This window comes from Amblyraja radiata, chromosome 2 (assembly GCF_010909765.2).
Source record: "Amblyraja radiata isolate CabotCenter1 chromosome 2, sAmbRad1.1.pri, whole genome shotgun sequence".
NCBI lineage: Eukaryota > Metazoa > Chordata > Chondrichthyes > Rajiformes > Rajidae > Amblyraja > Amblyraja radiata.
In genome coordinates this window covers 29,575,842-29,599,459 of record NC_045957.1, presented here as the reverse complement: position 1 = coordinate 29,599,459, position 23,618 = coordinate 29,575,842, and the positions used below count along the sequence as shown (strand labels likewise).

General features: G+C 45.4%; 1 protein-coding gene across 5 annotated transcripts in view; it reads right to left on the bottom strand.

Annotated features, from left to right (window-relative positions):
• The window catches only part of dpp6 (dipeptidyl peptidase like 6), a 1,023,588-nt gene that overhangs the window by 121,263 nt on the left and 878,707 nt on the right, over positions 1-23,618 (bottom strand). For all 5 annotated transcript variants that reach the window (XM_033044183.1, XM_033044163.1, XM_033044144.1 and 2 more), the window contains exons 6-7: positions 17,389-17,441; positions 12,751-12,832 (exon numbers count right to left, since the gene is read on the bottom strand). In XM_033044183.1, the coding sequence (XP_032900074.1) occupies positions 12,751-12,832; positions 17,389-17,441 (135 nt within the window). The remainder of the gene's footprint in view (positions 1-12,750; positions 12,833-17,388; positions 17,442-23,618) is intronic.

Below are 23,618 nucleotides of genomic sequence, written 5' to 3'. Positions count from 1 at the left end.
TTTTCACAAATTGCTTTTCCATGGCTCCTGTAAGCCTGCTGGCTTTATTCAGTATGAAGGAACTGCAGATGCTGGTTTCAACCAAAGATAGACACAAAATGCTGGAGTAACTCAGCGGGACAGGCAGCTTCTCTGAAGAGAAGGAATGGGTGACGTTTCGGGTCGAGACCTTTCTTCAGACTGGCGTTGGGGGGGGGGGGGGGGGGGGGGGGGGAGGGGGGGGGGGAGATAGATAGACAGATAAGGAAGTGTGAAGGTTTTATTGTGTGATGACACTTTATCTCTAGTTTGCTTTGTTGTCACCTTTGTTGTCTCCCAGCTAACAATGATCTATTCTACATTTTCCTCGATCTTCATTCTCTCTGCCCTGTTTTCACACCTTACACTTCCTTATCTATCTGTATCCCTCTCCCCTCGACGTCAGTCTGAAGAAGTGTCTCGACCTGAAATGTCACCTATTCCTTCGCTCCAGAGATGCTGCCTGCCCCGCTGAGTTACTCCAGCATTTTGTGTCTATCTTTGGCTTTTCAGTACTCTGGCCTTGAATCATCTTTGCATTCATCTTCACGATTTTCATGAGACTTGATGGACCGAATGGCCAAATTCTGCACCTATAACTTGTGAACCTATGACTCAATCACCAATGACCTGCTCATAAATGTCCTCTTTGGCTTTTGTCAGGAACACTGGGCTCCAGATCTCATCATAGCCTTGGTCCAAACATGGACATGAGTTAAATAGATGCTCTCCAAGTGTGTTTATGTGCATAACTGCAGTGCAATTTGCGGTGAAAGGAACAATTATTTATTGTGTTGGATGTGGTCCCCATCATGGACAGAGAGTTGAATTCCAGAGGTTAGGGGAGGGTGACTGTCCTTGATATTTAGACAGCATTTGATTTCCTCTTTCTGCTTCTGTTCATTTCCCCCTCACCCCCTGGAATGCATCTATGTTCTTCCCCTCCATTCCCCCTGCAGGTGAGGCTTCCACATTCTAAACACAGTCTGAATAAAGGATTTGGAAACAAGGAACTGCAGATGCTGTAATCTAGTGAAGAATACAAAGTGCTGGAGGAACTCAGCAGGTCAAAGCCGTTTCTCTGGACGACTTGGATTCCGACTCTGAAGAAAAGTTCTGACCTGAAATGTTGCCTCTCTTATCCTCCGGAGATGCTGCTTGACCTACTAAGTTCCTCCAGAATTTTGTGTTCCACACTGAGTATAGGATTGATCAATTGACTGATATAGTGTAGAAACAGGCCCTTCGGCCCACCGAGTCCATGCAGCCCAACGAACACTGTTTCAAGCTAATTCTATATTATCTCACCTTCGCATCTGCTCCCTACACACGAGGCAAAATTTACAGAAGCCAATTAACCTACGAACCAATACGTCTTTGAAATGTGGGAGGAGACCCGGAGGAAAACTAAACTCTCACAGGGAGAACGTGCAAACCCCATGCAGACAGCAACCAAGGACTGGAGCAAATCCGGGTCCCACATATATTTATGGGTGTACATAGTAAAATTGAAAGTAAACAAAAATGCTGGAGGAACTCAGCGGGTGAGGCATGGAGAGAAGGAATAGGCAACGTTTCGGGTCGAGACCCTTCTTCAGATTGATGTCGGGGTGGTGGGGGGAAGAAAGGAAGTAGGAGGAGACAGTAAGACTGTGGGAGAACTGAGAAGGGGGAGGGGAAGGAGGGAGAAAGCAAGGGCTATCGAAAATTAGAGAAGTAAATTTTCATACCGCTGGGGTGCAGACTACCCAAGAGAAATATGAGGTGCTGTTCCTTCAATTTGCACTGGTCTCACTCTGGCAATGGAGGAGATCCAGGACAGGAAGGTCAGATTGGGAATGGGAGGGAGAGTTGAAGTGCTGGGCCACTGAGAGATCAGGTCGGTTAAGATGGACTGAGCGGAGGTGTTCAGCAAAACGATCACCGAGCCTGCGTTTGGTGTCGCCGATATAGAAGAGTTAACACCTGGAACAGCAGATGCAGTAGATGAGGTTGGAGGAGGTGCAGGTGAACCTCTGCCTCACCTGGAATGACTGATTAGGGCCTTGGATGGGGTCGATGGAGAGGTAAAGGAACGGGTGTTGCATATCCTGCGGTTGCAAGGGAAAGTACTTGGGGAGGGGGTGGTTTGGGTGGGAAGGGACGAATTGACCAGGGAGTTATGGAGGGAACGGTCTCTGTGGAAAGCAGAAAGGGGATGAGATGGGAAGATGTGGCCAGTAGTGGGATCTCATTGGAGGTGGCGAAAATGTCGGAGGATTATATGTTGTATTATTTTCGCCACCTCCCAAGGGATCACCAGCTGAGTATCTCCAGCATTATTTCATCTACTTTATATATATATACTGGCGCTGTGAGGCAACAGCTTTACCAGCTGTGCCATTCTGAGGAACTTCTCCAGAAACCTTGATTAGATTTAATGGCAACTATTTCATAATTGTGACCTCTTGATTTTGATCTCATCTGCTAAACCCCTGTGATCAGGTCCTTTTTGTGTTTGCTTTTCAGGACTAAAGACTTCCCAATGTGTCAATGTTTTCTGTCATCCATCGGTTTCAATGGACTTGCTGCACAGAGCGCCATGGCCGAAGGGGGAAGCCCGTAGCGGAGAGAGTGGTCGAAGTCCCGGCTGTCGGGTCGGGTCGGGCCCTCGAGGCCGGGTTGAGGACAGGCTCGGGGCATAGTTTCAAATGGAGCCGGACGGAGGACCGAACCTCAGGGTCGAGGCTGAGCCAAGATGGACGGGCCGCGTCACAGAGAACAAAGGGGACCGTGGGGGGGTCACAAAGAACAAAGGGGGACCCGGCGTGGGGGGGCCGCACGAGAACTAAGGGAGACCCAGTGGGTGGGACAAAGAAGGGATGAGTACTTTTTGTAGCTTTGCCGGCACCTTTGTGGCGACTCTTTTGTGCATATTTTATGCAAAAACAACGAATCTCATTGCACCTTGCCAGGTACAGGTGACAATAAAGTATCATCATCATCATAAGTTATTTTCCTTGAGGGCTTCTGTTTTTTTCTGTGTCAAATAACAGACACGTACAGTAGAAACTGTGGTGCGTACATTAAAACCCCAGTTCTCAAAAAAGGATGAAACAGGTTTTAACTGATGCATCTGTCTGAGCTGCAGTGAACGGTTCAGTACAGAACAACTCATCTTTCAACACAGCACCTGCTAGAAGCTTCCATCATTAATCTTCTCACCCAAACCAATGTACCTCAGTAGTTGAACACCCTCCAGGGATTCACATTCACACTTGCATTGACACTTCATTTATTTGCAACACCTTGCAGATGTTATCTGTGCAGTCACATGTCCCATTAATAGAAGAGGTTCCACAGGAGAACTCTGTCCAAGTGTGACATGTCTGCGGAAGACCAGGACACCATTTTTAGTGTTCGACTATACTCGTTGTTAACTGTATGAAACTACTCTTCAGATGTTAATAATCAAAATTGATAATATTCATCACTTTGTACCAAGTATTGACAGAGCCATGTGAGGCAATGTCAAACATGTGTTATGTATCAAAAGGAACGGGCCATTCTGTGCTTAATATAATGGCTCCCTAAACTGCTTGCAGTGATCTGTTCCAATATCTATATATTAGATAGGTGACGTGTGTGTGGGTGTGTGTTAATATATATATATGAAGAAGGGTCCTGACCCAAAACGTCACCTAGATAAGTGTGTGCAAAGTCTGAAGAAGGATCCCGACCAGGGATATGCATGCAAACACACACTCACACAAACAAAAATATAATATATATAATAAATAGAGAGAGAGAGAGAGAAAAAGAGAATGTAGTAGAGATAGAGATGAGAGAGAAAAAATAAGGGGTGGTAAGAGAGAATATATTAGAGACATTTGAGTATCGAATAGAGAAATACAAACTATAGAGAGGTAGATGAGAGACTAAGATAGAGGATAGACAGTTATATAGATGGCTTATGATAGATATATATATATAGATATATATGGATATATATATATAATGTATATATGTTTATAATAAATAAATATATGTATATGTATATATATATGTATATATATATATATATATATTTATAATGTATATATATTTATAATGTATATATGTTTATAATAAATATATATATATACACACACACACACACACACACCCCACACACATTTATATATATATATATATAAACATATACACTGTGTGTGTGTATTTATATTTATTGATATATGTGTGTGTATGGTGTACATAGTGCAAGACTGGATGATGGATGGTCACCATCTTGGTCATACATATATTTATATAGTGTATATATATATATATGTAAACTGTGTATGAAGGATCTGCTGTTTAAACTGAAGAGACATAAAAAGCTGGAGTAACTCAATGGCACAGGCAGCATATCTAGAGAAAAGGAATGGATGATGTTTCAGGTCGAGACCCTTCTTCAGACTCTTCTTCATCCATTCTTTCTCTCCAGGGATGTCCCTCTGAGTTACTCCAGTTTTTTTATGTCTATCTTATATATATAAATTACCTGCATGTGATCCATTGCAAAGATGAACTAGAATGGATCATGCAATGACTGATTTCAGCTACAGAGTTAGACTGGGCAAACTATGGATGTTCTTCGTGGGGAAAACAAATGGTTGAGATGAGAATTCATTGAAGAATACAAATGGCTGGTTTGGAGAAAGCAAGTTGTTCCCCTTTGCAGAGGGTTCAAGGAACAGGTGGTACAGATTTAAGCTTTTGAGTCAATAATGCAAGGCAGACGTGAGGAATTGTTTTTGGAACAAAGAGTGGATATATCTAAAATGTGCGACCAATCATGTAAAATGAATCCATTATGGATTTTGATTGTTCCTTTGGGAAAATACCATTCCAAGCCAGTGGATGAATGAGACTGATGGAATTGCTCATTAGCTGCTAATATGAAGTCAAATGGGCCAAATGGCCACTTTCTGAGCTATGACTGCCTTATGATTCAATGATAGTTATTTATTTATTTTTATTTTTATTTTTTTTAAATAATATTTTTATTAGAAGTAGACATATTATAAAGTGTAGTTACATATTATAGTAAAAAAACTTTTCATATACATCAGTCATACATTATTAAAATTTTCAATTGTCGATTACTTCTGCTTCTAGTGTTTTTTTTTAATATAGAAAAAGAGAAAGAGAGAATAAAGAGTTACAAATATCAAAAAAAACCAGAAAAGGTGGAATGGATTACTTATAATACGTCATTGGAGATAGGTTCGTAGATTATAAAGTATGACTTTTCATCTAATCCTGAGTTCAAGTTTCAGTTGGGTTTTCGTGCCGGGCCAATCTATCCTGTCAGATAATTAATGAATGGAGCCCATATTTTATCAAAATGTTCTTGTTTGTCCATTAAGACAAGTCTAATTCTTTCTAGATATAGGGTCTCCGACATTTCCACAATCCACATTTTAATTGTGGGGGTTGTAGGGCCTTTCCAAAATTTTAATATTAATTTTTTCCCGGTTATTATACTGTAGTCGAGGAAATTTCTTTGGCTTGTTGTGAGTGTTAAACTTTGCTCTGATATTCCAAGTATTATTAATTTTGAGTTTGGATCCAGTTTTGTATTAGTAACTTCTGAAATTATTTCAAAAATATCAGTCCAGAAATTTTTAATTTTTATACAATTTGCAAACGTATGTGTTAAATTAGCATCTAGATGTAGACATTTATCACAATTAGGAGAGATTTGTGGGAAGATTCTATTTAGTTTTATTTTAGAGTAGTGTAATCTATGTAAGTCTTTAAATTGTATTAAAGCATGTCTGGCATTTAATGAACATTGATGTATATGTTGTAAACTTTCGTCCCACAAATCTTTCGTTATAGGATGACCTAATTCATTTCCCCATGTGTGTCTATATGGTTCCGTCGGTGGTACCTCGTTGTTTAGGAGGGTGTTATAAATATAAGCTATTAATTTTTCAGTGTTAGGATACAGTTATTTTTCGACTGAGTATAGTGTGTTGGATCAAGTTCATTGTTAACTGGTGTCTCCCTAAAATTCTGCCATTGTATCAGAGATTCATAAAGCATAGAGACAGACCCTTTTGCCCACTGAGTCTGCACAGACCATTACTCACCCAGAACTACATTGTCTCAACTATTCTATATGTACTGCAGATGCTGGTTTAAACCAAAGATGATTGACACAAAATACTGGAGTAACTCAGCAGAACAGGCAGCATCTCTGGAGAGAAGGAACATACATATTCTATACTTCAGGCAAACATATTCTATATGTATGTGTATATGTGTGTATATATATATATATGTATGTATGTGTGTATATATGATATTATGTTGCTATATATAAATTAGTTAGTCTGGAGATACAGCGTGGAAACAGGCCCTTTGGGCCACTAAATCCGCGTAGTCTAACGATCACCTGTACACTAGTTCTATGTTATCCCAGTTTTGCATCCTACACACTTGGGACAATTTACAAAAGCCAAATAACCTACAAAACTGCACGTCTTTGAGAGGTGAGGAAGCCAGCTGGAGAAAACCCGCATGGTCGCAGGGAGAATGTACAAACTCTGTACAGAGCATCAAACCTGGATGTCTGGCACTGTAATGCAGCAAATCTACCACTTACGCCACTGTGTTGCCCAAAATATTTTTGTGTCCATCTTTTATACTTTCCATCAACTCCCCACAAATGTGTTGACATCTGTTGGTACGTCTTTGGGATGTAGGAAGAAACTGGAGCTCTGTAAGGAAATCTGCATAACCACAGCGAGAATGTGCAAACTCCTCAGCAAAGAGAGCTAGAGAGGTCAGGCTTGAACTCTGGTCCCTGGAACTATGAGGCAACAACTCATCTAGCTGAGTGCTGTTAGCTTTGATTCAACACTGCCTGATCACTTTCCCTCAACAGAAATTCAGCTTCCAGACGTGGAAGATTGAATTCTTTGTTTAGTCTAGAGATACAGCGTGGAAACTGGCTCTTAGCCCCACCGAGTCCACGCTGACCACCTGTTCACACTAGATCCATGTTATCCCACTTTCTCATCCATTCCCTCCACACTAGGGAACAATTTACAGGAGCCAATTATTCTCCGGACGTCTTTGGGTTGTGGGAGGACACCAGAGCACCCAGAGGAAATCCACACGATCACAGGGAGAAAGTGCAAACTCCACTGAGGTCAGGGTTAAACCTGGGTCTCTGGTGCTGTGAGGCAACTGTATCACATTGAAGAAGGATTAAAAAAAAATTAGTAAGTGCTCTTGAAATATTTTCTCACCAACTATATCTCAGTTGGTGAGAAAATATTTCAAGAGTACTAAACAAATCTAGAAACAAATCAATGAATATTAAGGCTGACACAGAAATTAATATCATATCTATATAATAGTGTTTTAAATATAGAACTACCATCGACAGAAGCACAGAGAAGATTGGGAACGAGAAACTAATGATAAAAATCACGAAAGAAACATTGGAAAAGTATCTGATATATATACATAAATGTTTGATTAATGTAAGACACAACTTAATTAAATTCAAAATTCTACATAGATTATATTATTCAAAAACTAGACTGAATACATTTTATTCAAATACTTCTCCCATTTGTGACAAATGTCTATCTCAAAATGCCACTATAACACATTCTTTTATTTCCTGCATAAAACTCCATAAATTCTGGTGCAATATTTTTGATATATTTACAAAATTATTCAAGATAAAAATGGAGCCTAACACTGAAATGATTATACTTGGAGTAACGGGAGACGGGAATAAATTAAACACATTTCAAAATTCATTTTTTAATTATGGGTTAATAATAGCAAAAAAACATACTCAAATTTTGGAAAAATACACCCATACCAACGCTTAAAATGTGGATTATAAATATGTTGGACACAGCACATCTTGAAGAAATGCGATTCCTCCTAACAGATAAACCAGACCAATTCTTAATGAGTTGGTCTCCATTTATTGACTTTTTGGAAGCATATGGTGCAACAAAATCGTAAAAAAAACTATTGTTTCAGGTCTGGGTGAAAGATGGTCAAGAATATAAATACTTATCTCCTATCTCCTATTTTCTACTCTTTCTCTCACTTCTTTTTTACTTCTCTCTCTCACTCTCTCTGTTTTCGGGTTTTTTTTCTCATACACTACACATCACATGTTTTTTCTACTCTCTTTTTCTCTCTCTCATTTTCAAAAATAAAAAATAAACCGTGAAGCTGTACATAGAATGTAACATGCTAACATATATTTGGCACCTGAAAAAAAGCTACCACTGTATTGTACTTACTTCTAATAAATAAATAAATCTAGAAACAAATCATTTTTCATTGTGGCCTTGTTCTATAAATGGTTGAGACCTACTTTTTCAGTTGATGCAATTGTGCTGTAAAGACATTGGTTGGGATCCTGACAGAGCAATCCTATCTAACTGATCAATACAAAGGCTTGCCTCCTTACAGAGGCTCTCCTACAAACATTGCACAAAGTGTGTGGGTGGATCAATATCTGAGTAGAAGTTGCTGTTTCGTGTTCTAAGCTTTTTTGTTGCGTGCTCTCCAGTCAGTGAAAAGACTATCCATGATTACAATCCTGCCATCCACAATGTCTAGATGCAGGATAAAAGATGTTTCCACTAGTGGGAGAGTCTAGGGCCAGAGGCCATACCCTCACAATAAAGGATGTACTTTAGAAAGGAGATGAGGAGGAATTTTAGTCAGTGTGGTGAATCTGCAAAACATACTTGACTAATAAAGTATGATTATGATTATCTGTGGAATTCATTGCCACAGGCGGCTGTGGAGGCCAAGTCAATGGATACTTTTAAGGTGGAGATTGACAGGTTCTTGATTAGTATGGGTGTCAAGGGTTATGGGGAGAATGCAGGAGAATGGGGTTGAGAGGGAAAGATAGATCAGCCATGATTGAATGGCAGAGTAGACGATGGACGGGATGGCCTAATTCTGCTCTTACAACTTATAAAATTATGAAATTATGAATAAAGTTTAGTGTCAGATAAAGTCCAGAAAAGTCTGATTAAAGGTAGTCTGAAGGTCTCCAATGAGGTAGATGGTAGGTCAGGACTGCTATCTCGTTGGTGATAGATAGGTTCAATTGCCTGATAACAGCTGGGAAGAATCCGTTTCTGAATTTGGAGGTATACGTTTTCACACTTCTGTACCTCTTGCCTGGTGGGGGAGGGGAGAAGGGGGAGTGGCCGGGGTGAGCCTGGTCCTTGATTAGGCTGGTGGCCTTGCTGAGGCAGCTTGAAGTGTAGATGGAGTCAACGGAAGGGAGGTTGGTTTGCGAGATGGTCTGGGCTACGTCCACAACTCTCTGCTGAATCCAACAAAAGTAATTAATAGCCTGACTTTGAAAGGAGAGGCCGGTTTCGTGATTTTGTGAAAGAACCGGACTTCCACGCATGCTGCCATTAAATAGCCCTTTTGTTGGATTCCTGCCTAAAGCTTAGCCCTCGTTGGTTGGCTGAAGAACGAGCGCAAAAGCCCCCAACACAGGGCCACTGCTCAGGATATTGAGAGGAAAGAGGGACGGTGAAGTATCATTTGGAGTTGGGCGGGGAGGGTTCTGATCAAGGTCTGGGTGGGTTACAAATGAAACCGAAGCATTTTGATGGTTATTTAGGGTGGCATAAATACAACTATGTTGACAGCAGTAAATTTGAGTGCGTTATTCCAAAAACACAAGACCGAAAAACATGTTTTGGTATTGAACGAATAAGTGCATTGCGTCACAATCGCATGAACCTTAGACACGTAAAACGTGAGATGCTTGTTATCCTATTTACAAATCAACAAGGTGCAATAAAAGTGCTTTACAGGTACTTTCAGCTGACATAGCTGGCGATTATGATCCATTAAACAAGGTCGTCTGTATATGATTGTTGCCTGACATTGTGGGTGACAGTGGCATGGAGATGCCCAATGGAGGAGATTCATAACCAATGAAAATTAAAGCCAGAGAGAGAGAAGCAGATACAACAGGGAAGAAGGTGCGGCACAGTGGCACAGCAGTAGAGTTGCTGCCTTACAGCGCCAGAGACCCGGGTCCCCTCCTGACTAATGGGTGCTGCCTGTCACTGTGTGTAGGACAGTGCTAGTGTACAGGGTCATCCCTGATCGGAGCAGACTCTGTGGGCTGAAGGGCCTGTTTCCAAGTTATAACTCTAATGTCTAAAGTATTAATGGAAGGAACCAAATGCGATGATGCCACCACATTCTTTGGACGTTCTTTTAGGAAGGAGATGAGGCAAATTTTCTTTAGTCAGAAGATGGTGAACCTGGGGAATTCATTTCCACAGAAGGCTGTGGAGGCCGTCGGTGAATATTTTTGAGGCAGAGATACGTAGATTTTTGATTTTTGATTTGGTGTCAAGAGATTATGGGGAGAAGGCAGGAGAATGGGATTAGGAGGGAGAGATAGATAGATCAGCCATGATTGAACGGCGGACTAGACTTGATGGGTTGAATGGCCTAATTTTACTCCTAACATTTATGACCTTATGAATTTGAATTTCAATAGATAATAGACAATAGGTGCAGGAGTAGGCCATTCGGCACTTCAAGCCAGCACCACCATTCAATGTGATCATGGCTGATCATCCACAATCAGTACTGTGCCTTAATTGGTACATGTGACAATAAACTAACCTTGAAACCTTATGACTGAAAGAAGAGTCTCAACTCAAAACATCACCTATCTGTTTTGACCTTTTGAGCTTATAACCATCTGGCCTTGTGACAATCCTTTGTGCAAATTCAACACAGTGTTGCCTTCAAAATGGTGGTGTTGATGAGCCACTTTGCAAAAGGTTTGAGGTACCACTGGATAAGTGTTGGGCAAACAGCTCCAGGATTTAGACCCATTGACGATGAAGGCCCATTGTTGCATATCCAGGTCAAGATGGAGCATGACTTGAAGAAAAAAGGAACTGCAGTTGCTGGTTTACAAAAACTGAGACAGAATGCTGGAGAAAGTCAACGGATCAGGCAGCATTTTTGGAGAGCATGGATTGGTGGCGTTTTTGGTTGGGATCCTAATTAACTAAATTAACTAATCCACCTTGATTAGGAAGAGTGTCGGAGGTTATGGGAAGAAGGCTGGAGAATGGGGTTGAGAGGGAATGATAGAATGGTGGAGAATACTTGATGGGCCGAATGGCCTAATTCTGCTTCGAGAACTTATGAACTTCTTCAGACTCAGTGGGGAGCATTCAAATGGTCCTGGTTTACGATGTGCCTGAAACCCTTGTTATTTTGATGGCAGAGCTCATTGGTTTGGCCCTGTGACTCTCTGACTCTATTACACCATGATCTAACTATGACTCCATGACCATAGCAATTGCTGATGATTCCATAGCGAGTTGTAAGCGTGTAACTTGCATGAGTTTCAGGCAGTTCACAGCAGAATAAACATTGATTTATGTTCTAATAATCCCTGGGGAAGAGTTAAGGTTGCAACTACTGTAGAAATGTGGCTGTTTCCCATTATTCATTTAACAATTATGGTTCAATGGCTCGTGCTGGCTTTTTGTTGACAGATTCCACTGGCATGTTTACTCAACCATCTTCCAAAATCACCCCAGGGCATGTTTTATTACCAGGAAGCTGAAAGACCGGAGTAAAGATTCTACATCTCAACTCCCTCGCTTTAAGTGTGCAGTGCATTTTAGCCTGCACGTGCAAAGTGTAAACACGTCATTCAAACCATCCTAGATGTTGGTTGTATGTTGGCTGGAGCTGAAGCAGCAAGTGTAGACAGTAAGGGAACCACAATGCCTTAGGTGGTAGAGCTGCTACCTTACGGTACAGGGACAGTACAATGGTGCAGCGGTAGAGTTGCTGATTTACAGCGCTTGCAGCGCCATAGAACCGGGTTAGATCCCGACTACGGGTGCTGTCCGTAGGGAGTTCGTATGTTCTCCTTGTGATCGTGCAGGTTTTCTCCGATATCTTCGGTTTCTCCCGCACTCCAAAGACGTAAAGGTTTGTAGGTTAATTGGCTTGGTAAATGTAAATTGTCCCTAGTGTGTGTAGGGTAGTGTTCATGATGCGGGGATCGCTGGTCAGTGTGGACTCGGTGGACCGAAGGGCCTGTTTCTGCCCTGTATCTCTAAACTAAACTAACCTAAGATATGTGTTCAATCCTCGGGTGTCGTCCGTGTAGAGTTCGCACATTGTCATTGTTTCCTCCAGCTACTCCGGTTTCCTTCCACAACTCAAATACGTACAGGTTTGTAGGTTTGATCTGGCTTCTGTAACTGGCCCCTACCTACTGTGTTGGGAGTGAGGTGCTGCATCCCAGGAGAGGTACAAGGTTTGTGCCTGCACTAGTACACAAATGCTGCATCTCTAAGCTAAACTGAACTAAACACTCGAAGAGTCCCAACCCAAAATATCACCTCTCCATGTTCTGCATGGATGCTGCCTGACCTATTGAGTTACTCCAGTACTTTGTGTCTTTTTTTTCTCGAAGGAAATAGTTCCACCCAGTTGACACAAAATGCTGGAGTCACTTAGCAGGACTTGCAGCATCTCTGGAGAGAAGGGATGGGTGACATTTCGGGTCGAGACCCTTCTTCCGACTATACATTCCACCCAGTTGACCTTTGTTCTAATCTCTCACACCTTAATTAAATCTCCCTCAGTATTAGTACAGAGCAGCAAAAGCATGAATGGAACAAGTTCACGACTCACCAGTTGTTGACCTTGGACGCCCCAGCCTGCATATTGCAAGCGTGCATTCTTCACCTCCGGTGGGTTCAAGGCAAGGTGCTCCCTGTGCCGAGGAATAAAGAGGTCAGAAGATTCAACTAACTCCGACCAGGCAGTTCAGTCGTCTCAGAATGAGTTATGCACAGGAAACAGGCCCTTCAGCCCATCAGCCTATGCCAACCACCAACCATTCATTTATACCTATCCTTCCCTGACGCCATTTTATTTACACATGCCCATAATTTTGTTCTGCCTTACACTTCTACAGTAGTCATCCCCTCTTCTCCCTGCTCCCATCCCCTCTTCTCCCCGCTCCCATCCCCTCTTCTCCCCGCTCCCATCCCCTCTTCTCCCCGCTCCCATCCCCTCTTCTCCCCGCTCCCAATACCCTCTTCTCCCCGCTCCCTTCGGGCAAGAGGTAGAGAAGTTTGAAAATGCATACCTCCAGGGACAGTTTCCACTCAGCTGTTATCGGCAATTGAACCATCCTCCAATCAGCTAGAGTACAGTCCTGACCTCCCAGTCCTGACCTCCCATCTACGTCATTGGAGACATTTGAACTAACTTTAATCTGACGTGGTCAGAGAGAGAAAGTGCAAACTCCGCACAGACAGCAGCCGAGGTCAGAATTCAAGCCAAGACATTGGAACTGTGAGGCATCAGATCTACCAGCTGTATTGGTGTGCTATTTGCTCTGAGCCATGGGCAATAAGATTGCACGTTACACTTGTTTTCAGGCACGCATGCAGACTTGAGGACCATCTTGTACCAGTTTTATTCATCTTTGGCTTTGTACAGGGGAGGTCCTGTCTGACAAATTTGATTGAGCAGTTTGAGGAGGTGGTGAAGATGATTGATGAGGCGGAGTGTAAAGTAAAGGTGAGTTCCACTGCAGCTCTGGGTGAGTGAGGCCCGGAGAAGTGGGAGGGATAAAGCAAGGCCCTGCTGGTGCTGCAGAGAGTGTAGAACGCAGGAAGAACAGTTGCTAGAAGCGGTGGCTAGTGTGTAGGTACCTGAGAACCTTGTAGGGCAGAACTGGGAGTATATTCACCAGAAGAAGCCTAAAAGTTTTTTTGGCACATTGGCCTTTATCAGGCAGAGTATAGATGTTGGGAGATCATGTTGCAGTTATTAAAGACATTGATTGGCGAGGGTCCCTTCAGAGTGTTGTCTTCAGTTCTGGGAATCCTCCATCATGGTCTGGTTTGGCTCAGCCACCAGCTCGACATCCGGAGACTGCAGCGCATCGTTCGATCAGCCGAGAAGGTTGTTGGCTGCAACCTTCCCACCATCGACGAACTGTACACTGCAAGGGCCAGGAAGCGAGCGGGTAAGATCTTTTCTGACCCCTCTTACCCTGGCCACAAACTCTTTGAAGCACTTCCCTCTGCAAGGCGACTCCGGGCCATCAAAGCTGCCACAGTCAGACATAAAAACAGCTTTTTTTCCCACGAGCAGTAGCTCTACTCAATATCCAAAAGTCTGTAGCCTCCTTTTGCTCTGGTATTTTATTTCATTCGCCACATGTTTGAATTATAATGTTTTATTCTTAATTGTTTACTTTATATTATGTTGTTACTTGCGAGCAAAGCACCAAGCAAATTCCTTGTATGTATACATACTTGGCTATTAAAATGTATTCACTTCAATTTCAATTCAATTCAATTCAATGTTATAGGAATAACGGTGTCAAGTAACAAAGGGTGCGGAGAAGATTTACGAGGATGTTGCCAGGACTCGAGGGCCCGAGCTATAGAGAGAGGTTGAGCAGACTTAGACTTTATTCCTTGGAGAGCAGAAGGAAGAGGGGTGGCCTTATAGAGGTGTACATAATCGTGAGAGGAATAGATCGGGTAGATGTACAGAGTCTCTTGCCCAGCGTGGGAGAATTGTGAACCTGAGGACATAGATTTAATGTGAGGGGGGAAAGATTTAATAGGAACATGAGGGATATCGTTTTCACACACTGTATGGTGGCTGAATGGAACGAGCTGCAGGAGGAGGTGGTTGAGGCAGGGACTATCGCAACATTTCAGAATCATTTAGACATGAATACGATAGGTTTAGAAGGATATGGGCCAAATGCAGGCAAGTGGGATTAGTGTAGATGGGACATGTTGGTCGGTGTGGGCAAGTTGTGCTGAAGGGCCTGTTTCCACGCTATCACCTAGAAATCCAGCATTTCATGAAGATAATTCACCTAGTTCACCATCATCCTCTCAAGGGAAATTAGGAAAGGTCAATAAATGTTGGTCTTGACCGCGACAAGGCATGATGGTGCAGCTGGTAGAACTGCTGCCTCACAGCCCTACAGACCTGGGTTCGATCCTGACCTCAGGTGCTGTTTGTGTGGAGCTTGCACGTTCTCCCTATGACCGCATGGGCTTTCTCCAGGTGCGCCACTTTCCTCCCACATCCCAAAGATTTGCAGGGTTTGTAGATTAATTGACATCTGTAAAATTGCTACTAGTGTGGAAGGAATGGGTGGGAAAGTGAGGTAACAACTGGTGTGAATGGTGATCGATGGTCAGCATGGACTCGGTGCGCTGAAGGGCTTGTTTTCTCGCTGTGTCTCTAAACTGAACCTTCTTCCCAGAATTTGGGTGATTTTAAAAATAGTGTTGTGTGGTTTAACAGGTGGCCCAGTGGCTCAGCAGTAGAGCTGCCACCCTACATCCAGGGTTTGATCCTGACCCCAGGTGCTGTCTGTGTGGAGTTTGTACATTCTCCCTGTGACCAACAGGGTTTCCTCCGGGTGCTCCGGTTTCCAAAGACATACGGGTTTGGTGGTTAAAATTGTAAATGGTCCATATTGTGTAGGATGGTGCTAGTGTACAGGGTGATCGTTGGTCTGTGTGGACTCGGTGGGCCGAAAGGCCAGTTTTCCGCGCTGTATCTCTAAAAGTCTAACATGTTACTGCTTTTCATCACCACCAGGTGGAAGACCTTTCTCAATCTTTGCCTCTCAAAAGCAGACCTCATTCTATCTGCTTTCAAATGGCAACATGGAGAAGCTGAGGACAAAGAGATGAAGAGTATCGTCATGTAGATGAGGAGTTGGAGCCACTCTAAAAAACCCTGGAGAGTCTTTAATGACCAGCAAAGCTGGGGGTGGGGCAACCCCGGCTCCTGGTATTCAGACATAGTTTAAAATAATTACTAACATTGAAGTCAAGAATTGGGAAAAAACATCCAAATAAAATAATGAAAAAGGATCCAAAGTGCTCAGCGGGTCAGGCATCGTCTCTGTGGAATATGGATAGGTGATGTTTCGGGTTGGTGCCATTCTTTAGACTGAGGGGTGGGAGGAGAAAGCTGGCAGGGTGGAGGGGTAGGGCAAAGCGTGGCCCGTAATGGGCAACACAGGCAAGGGGGGTTCTGATGGGCAGATGGCTGGACAAAAGCCAGAGATGAACAAACCAAATGTGTGAAACAAAAAGCTTGAAGAGTTGGGAATTGTGAAGCCAGAGGAAGGAATGCATGTGGATGGAACAGAGGTGGAGGGTGCGGATTGTATGTAAACCTAAACGCGCATAAAAACATGGAGAAGTATTAATAGGTAAAACAAAGTACTTTTGAATAGGTTAAGGGTGGCAGAGTGGTGCAGCAGTAGAGCTGCTGCCTCATGGCGACAGAGACCCAGGTTTGATCATGACCTCAGGTGCTTTCTGAGTGAAGTTTGTACGTTCTCCTTGTGATCAGGTGCTCCAGTTTATTCCCACATCCCAAAGAGTTAATTGGCTATTGCAAATTGTCCCTAGCCTGTAGGACAGGACTAGTGAATGGATGATAGATGGTCAGCATGGAGTAGGTAGGCCGATGTGCCTATTTCCTCACTATATCTCTAAACAAAACTAAACTGAATATAGAACAGTACAGCACAGGTACAGGCCCATCGGCCCACAATGTCTGTGCCGAACATGATGCCAACTCTTATCTCATAATCCATATACCTCACTGACCTAGAGGGATATGGGCCAAATGTGGGCAGATGGGACTTGTGGAGATGGGGCATGTTGGTCAGCATGGGCAAGTTGGGCTGAAGGAACTGTTTCCCCTGACTCTCAAGAAGGGCCTCGACCCGAAACGTCACCTATTCCTTTACTCCAGAGATGCTGCCAGACCTGCTGAGCTACTCCAGCTTTGTGTCTATCTTTAATAGGAAGGCTAAGGTGGAGGAGGGTTGAGATAGGGGGTTTGGGGGGTGGGGGGGGGGGGGGGGGGGGGGTGGAATGGTGTAGTTAATGGAAATGCGAGAAATCAACGTTCATGCCGCTGGGTTGTAAGCTGCCCAAGCTAAATAGGAGGTGTTATTCCTCCAATTTGCTTGTGGAGTTTAAATTATAATCAAGCCATGATGGGCGGACAGGTCCACTCTGTAGTTGGTGAGATGGTGGTTCAGTTTCCATGAAGGCAGCTTGGAATATTATTGCCTTGGCCATGGTGTAATGCCACTGGGAGCTCCATGAATGAGCAGGGCGCCCAGTGGCACCTAACCATGTCTGAGCTGATTCCCAGGCCAGGAGGATATAGCTTGGAGATAAGACAATACAACTGGAGGCCCTGCCCAACTCAGCCATTTGCACGATCAGACATCTACCAGTGGGGAGGTTCACTTACCATGTGTGCAGGTTACACAGGGTGTAGTGAGCTGTGAAGGAATGGCGGTGAGTCTGTAAAACAAAACATAGAGGCACGTCAATGTATTGGTGTCCGTCAATTCACGGCTGCCGCCTGTGCAGTATAACAGACACTACAGACAATAAAAGAGAGGGATTTTTAGTTTTAGAAGAGATACAGCGCAGAAACAGGCCTTTCGGCCCACCGAGTCCGCGCCGACCAGCGATCACGCCATACTTTAGTTCTATCCCACACCCAGGCACAATTTACAGAAGTCAATTAACATATACATTTGCAAGTCTTTGGCATGTGGGAAGATGTTGGAGCAACTAAAGAAAACCCATGTGGCCACAGGGAGAAAATACAAAGTCCGTACAGACAGCAGCCCCGGTCAGGATCGAACCCGGGTATCTGGTGCTGTAAGATCGCAATTCTATCGCTGTGCCTTTCTGCTGCCCCAAATTATTGTCACGTGTACCGAGATACAGTCAACAAAACTTTGTGAACAAGCTATTAAGTCAAATCATACTGACATAAGTACAATCAAACCCTACACAAGTAGAGTAGGTAATGCAAAGAGAAAAATATCAGAGTGCTGAATACAGTGTATCAGTATTATAATGTTGCAGTTGCAGAGAAAATGCAGTTAAGAAACTGCAAGGTCTGCCTGCAATGGGTAGGTTGGAAGATAGGGACTACACATTAGTTTTTGGAGGACCACTTACTAGTCTTACATTGAATACCGGACCTCCTCTAGGGAACCCAGAGTGAGAAGAACAATCCTGACCTAAAACGTCACCTATCTACAGTATGTTCTCCAGAGATGCTGCCTGGCCATCAGAGCTCCTCCAGCACTTTGTGGCTTTTAAAAATCTTGACTTCTAGTTGTTGACATCTCTGCTCAATGAGATGCATCCTTCCTGTTCACCCAGTCCAGCCCCCACCCACGACTTTATATGCCCAAATTAGACTTACTCCTTCCATACAATAACCAAATCTAGACATTCTCTCTTGGTACCTCTGATCCCTGGCAACGTTGTCGTAAATTTCCTCTGCCTCCACTTCCTCTCCCTCCACTTTTGTTTTAGCTTTATTTAGTCTTACTTTTAGAGACACAGTGTGGAAACAGGTCATTCAGGCCACCAAGCCCATGCCACCTACCAATCACCCATACACTAGCTCTATCCTACACACCAAGGACAATTTAGCAAAACCAATTAACCTACAAATCTGCACATCTTTGGAGTGTGGGAAGAAACTGGAGCACCTGGAGAAAACCCATGCAGCCACAGGGAGAACGTACAAACTCCACACAGACAGCATCATCTGAGCTAGTTCAATTTGCCCACATTTGGTTCAGAGTCTCCTAAACCTTTCTTGATTATGTATTTGTCCATTATCTTTTAAATGTTATTACTCAGCATTGCCACAATGAAGTTGTCACACTAACGGAGGAAGTTTGATGACGTTCAATGTAAAAGTGTTGCTGAAGGCTTGGATGGAGCATAAAATGATTGGGCCGGGTGGCCCTCTCTGTGTAAATACTATTTACATCATAATGCAGGGTCCCCTGGATATATATATATTTTTTTTATCTCTGGCATTTTCACAGAGGGTGGTGGCTATATAAAACAAGGTGCCAGTGGAGGTAGTCGAGGTAGGTACTGTAGATGACATATGCACGTGACCCTTAATATAGTTACCTCATCACTACTAACCACTCCTCATATCACAAGTATAATTACAACCTCCCCACCCACATATCGCTCTCTAGTTTCCGTGACAGACTACGTACAGCTAGTGCTCTCTGTAATGCCACAGTATGAATAAAAGAAGTAAAGTCACATTGTGTTGATAACACTTCTTTACATGGTGTCAAAACTCTTACCCCTTGCGCCTCATGTTTATCGGTTTTTATTTAATTTTGCCCCAGTTTTCTGTTACCCCCTCCTTGTTTCCTCGTTATGGCCAATTCTTGCCGCAAACCCGATGTGCTCGTTTTCGATGCAGACATTGCCCATCGATGGGATGTCTTTAGACGTGACTTCGACCACTATGTCACAATCGCTCATCCTGCCGCTACTCCAGCCGTCCAAGCTTCTCTACTCCTTAACCTGGCTGGTCCCGATGCCCTGGCTCGGTCAGACTTCTTCGTCTACGATGTGGGTGAATCTGTTCGGGACCTGGTATGTTTACTGGCTAAGTTTACCGCGATTTGCGACATTCCGACTAATTGCATTTTAGAACGTTTCAAACTGTTCGGGCGGCGTCAGCACCCTATTGAATCTGCTGAGAACTATGTTGCTGCGCTGCGACACCTGGCCAGACGGTGCCGCCTTGAGACGCTGACCCCCGAGGAGCTGACCAGGGACCTTCTGGTTTACGGTCTCCGCGATGAAAAGCTAAGGACTGAACTTAGCTTTGCGCAAGCCCGACCTGTCTTTCAACGAGGCTATGCATGCCTGCCGTTTAGCCGAAGCCGTCACTACGGCAGTGTCACCGGCTGATCAGGACATTAACTTTGCCAGCGTTACCCGCCCTCGACAGAACCCTACCCCGCCACGACCCCCGAGGTCTGGCACTGCTCCCGGGGGACGTTCCCAGCAAAGGTGCCCCAATTGTAACTTTGCCACTCATCAGTACAATGTATGCCCTGCTTTGGGCAAAACGTGCAATTACTGCAAGAAACTCAACCATTTTTCTGCTGCATGCCATTCCCGTGGGAAGCCACCTGCTGCTCCAAGGCGTATGTTAAACAACTTGGAGCAAACTGATAGTGAGCTCGGTTCCCAGTACCATCTCGACGATTTCCCTGTATCTGAATCTAGGTCCTCTCAGGGGGAGACCAGCATTTTTTCTGTGTTGGATGCACCTGCAGTGATAACAGACCCTTCAGTTCATGTAACTGTGAATAACTCGACCTTCACCGCTAAGTTAGATACCGGAGCTGTTGCGAATGTTATGTCAACAAGCCTCTTCAAAAAGATTAGGACTAATGAGCAAGTTACTTCTGATCGCTCCACTTTGCACGCATACGGGGGAGGGGTTCTTGTTCCTGTGGGAAAGGCAACTCTGCGCTGCAAGATACTGGACACCTCTCGGCCCCTCACTTTCTATCTTCTCGATTCCAACTGCATTACCCTGTTGGGCAACCAAGCATGCCAGGACCTGGGCCTGGTCTCCTTCCACCGTGACATCCACAAGGTGCAGGCCCTAATGGACCCGTTGGCTGAATATCCTGACCGCTTTGATGACGAGCTGGGCAAGCTGCCCTACAACTACAAGATTGTCGTCGACCGCAAGGTCGAGCCTGTGGTCCGTGCGCCACACCATGTCTCCTTCGCCATGAAGGAAAAAGTAGAATCGACGCTGCACAGCATGGTAAAAATGGGCATCCTAAAGGCGATCAGCGAACCCACCAAGTGGGTCTCCACCATGGTTGTTGCCGCGAAAAAGGACAAAAGCGAAATACGCATTTGCATCAACCTCAAAGACCTAAACCTTGCCATCAAACGCCCGCACTACCCCATGAGAACGCTGCACAGGTTGGTCCGGACACAATCTTTTCTGTCCTCGATGCCAAGAGCTCCTTCTGGCAGATACCGCTTGACGAGCATTCCTCCAACCTGACAACTTTCAGCACCCCCTTCGGCAGATTTAAGTTCCTCCGAATGCCATTCGGCATCAACTCTGCCAGCGAGGTGTTCCAACGGACAATGGAGCAACAGTTTGCCGGTCTACCGTGTGCCATCATCGTTGACGACATCCTGGTCTACGGTAAGGATGTCGCTGAGCACGATTTCAACCTCCGCCAAGTCCTAGACCGGGCCCGGAAGATTAACTTGAAACTCAACCCCAAGAAGTGCCGATTCCGCGTCCCCGAGGTCACATATGTTGGACATGTATTCACAGCCTCGGGGCTGAAACCCGACCCACAGAAAACGACTACCATCTCCGAGATGTCATCACCCACTGATGTGCCCAGCTTGCAACGTTTCCTGGGCATGGTGAACTACCTGGGGAAGTTCATCCCTGACCTCAGCGAGCTGAGTGCACCCCTGAGGGATTTGATAAAAAAGGACACGGCCTGGGCTTGGTTCCCTCAACACCAAAAAGCTTTCGACATCTTTAAGTCCAAGCTGATCAGTACCCCCACACTTAAATTTTTTGACCTGCAACGTCCCATTATTATCACCTGCGACGCCTCTCAGTTCGGGCTCTGTGCCGCTTGTCTACAGCTCCATGACGGCCTGCAACTGCCAGTCTCCTACGCGTCCCGTACCATGACCCCGGCCGAACAGCACTACGCACAGATCGAGAAGGAGCTACTGGCCGTGGTGTTTGCCTGCTCCAAATTCAAGAACTATATACTATGCAACACCTTCACCATTGAAACAGATCACCAGCCGCTTGTCACCATCCTCAACAAGTCGATCCATGTTGCCTCATCCCGACTGCAGCGCATGATGCTGCAGCTCCAGCGTTTCACTTTCAAAGTCGTTTTCCGGAAAGGCAAAGACATGTTCGTGGCCGACACACTATCCCGCGCCCCGCTAACATCCACCGATTGCCACCCGTATGAAATGTCTGACCTGATGGTGCTCAATGTCAATATTGTCCCTTCACAGCAGATGAAGTCCCTGGTCGAGCACACTGCCGATGATCCTGCCCTGCAACAGCTTGCTGCCATCATCCAGCAGGGCTGGCCCGACCGTCGTTCCGCTCTGCCGGCTGGCGCCGTGCCCTACTTCCTGGTCCGTGATGAGCTCGTACTCCACGACGGCGTGGTCGTGAAAGGACACAAGGTAGTAGTGCCTGCTGCTCTGCACGACCACTATTTTCAGGCCGCTCATAACGGTCATCCTGGGGCCGAAGCCACCTTGTCTCACGCCCAGAGCCAGTTCTACTGGCCTGGTATGGCTCAATACATCCAGGAGAGGGTCTCCTCGTGTTCCACCTGCAACAGCCTCGCCCCCCACCAGCAACGACAGCCGCTTCTGCAGCAGCCTGCACCCGAACTGCCCTGGATGGCGGTTGCCACTGACATTTTTGAGTGGCGAGGCAAACACTTCCTGGTACTTGTCGACTCCTACTCCAACTGGTTTGAGGTGGACCAGCTGCATTCCCTCACCTCTTCGGCCATTGTCGATAAGCTGCGCCACCATTTCTCTACCTTTGGCACCCCGACCAGCCTGCAGTCGGACAACGGCAGCCAATTCACGAGCTCCGAGATTAAGGCTTTCGCAACCAGCTGGAACTTCCGCCACTTCACCAGCAGCCCTGAGTACCCGCAAAGCAACGGTCTGGCCGAGCGCGCCGTTCGCAGTGCCAAGAACTTACTGGAACATGTAGTTTATCAAACTCTGACTTCTTTCTAGCCCTCCTCACCCTTCGCAACATATCCCGTGACCCTGCCATGGGCTCCCCTGCTCAGCGGCTGATGTCTCGCACTGCCAGAGCTCCGATCCCGGTGGCCCAGCGCTCACTCATCCCCTCTGTCCTCAAGCCCGCTGCTGTTCAGGAGCGCATTGCCTTTAAGCGCGATGTCCAGAAACGTTCCCATGACAAGCCCTGCCGCCTCCTGCCGCCTTTTCCCCGGTCAGGTTGTCCGCATGCAGACCCCCACCGGTCACTCCCGGCTCGCTACCGTAGTCGCCACTGCTGGGTCGCCTCGGTCCTATCTCGTCAACCATGCAGGAACCATCTACCGCCGGACCTGCCAACATCTGCGACTCATCAACGAGCCGCGACCACCACCCGCAGATCCTTTTGCACCCCCGCTGCAATTTCAGCCTCCAGGCGATGCTCGGCCCATCGCTCCTCGCATGCCACGGTCTCTTCCCTCCCAGCTCTATCCGTCCGATCCTCCTCCGGTTCACCCTCCCTCACCTGCCCGCGCGCAGTCCACTGCGAGCCCCGCATCCCCTCATGCCCTTCTGCCCTTGTCTTCTCCGTCCCCTCCCGGCTCCCCTGTTCCAGTTCGGCCGTCTGCACCTGTTGCCGTACTGCCTCCACTTGTTCCTGCAGGGAGGGGAGATGGCGAGATGCGAACCCGGTCGGGACGTGTTGTCAAGCCGCCTGTCCGCTATGGCGATTTTGCTTAACCATTTCTAGCGCATGAGACGTGGTCGCCCTGTCACTACTTTGTTTGTCTTTCATTTCCAAGGGGAAGGATGTAGATGATATATGCATGTGACCCTTAATATAGTTACCTCATCACTACTAACCAC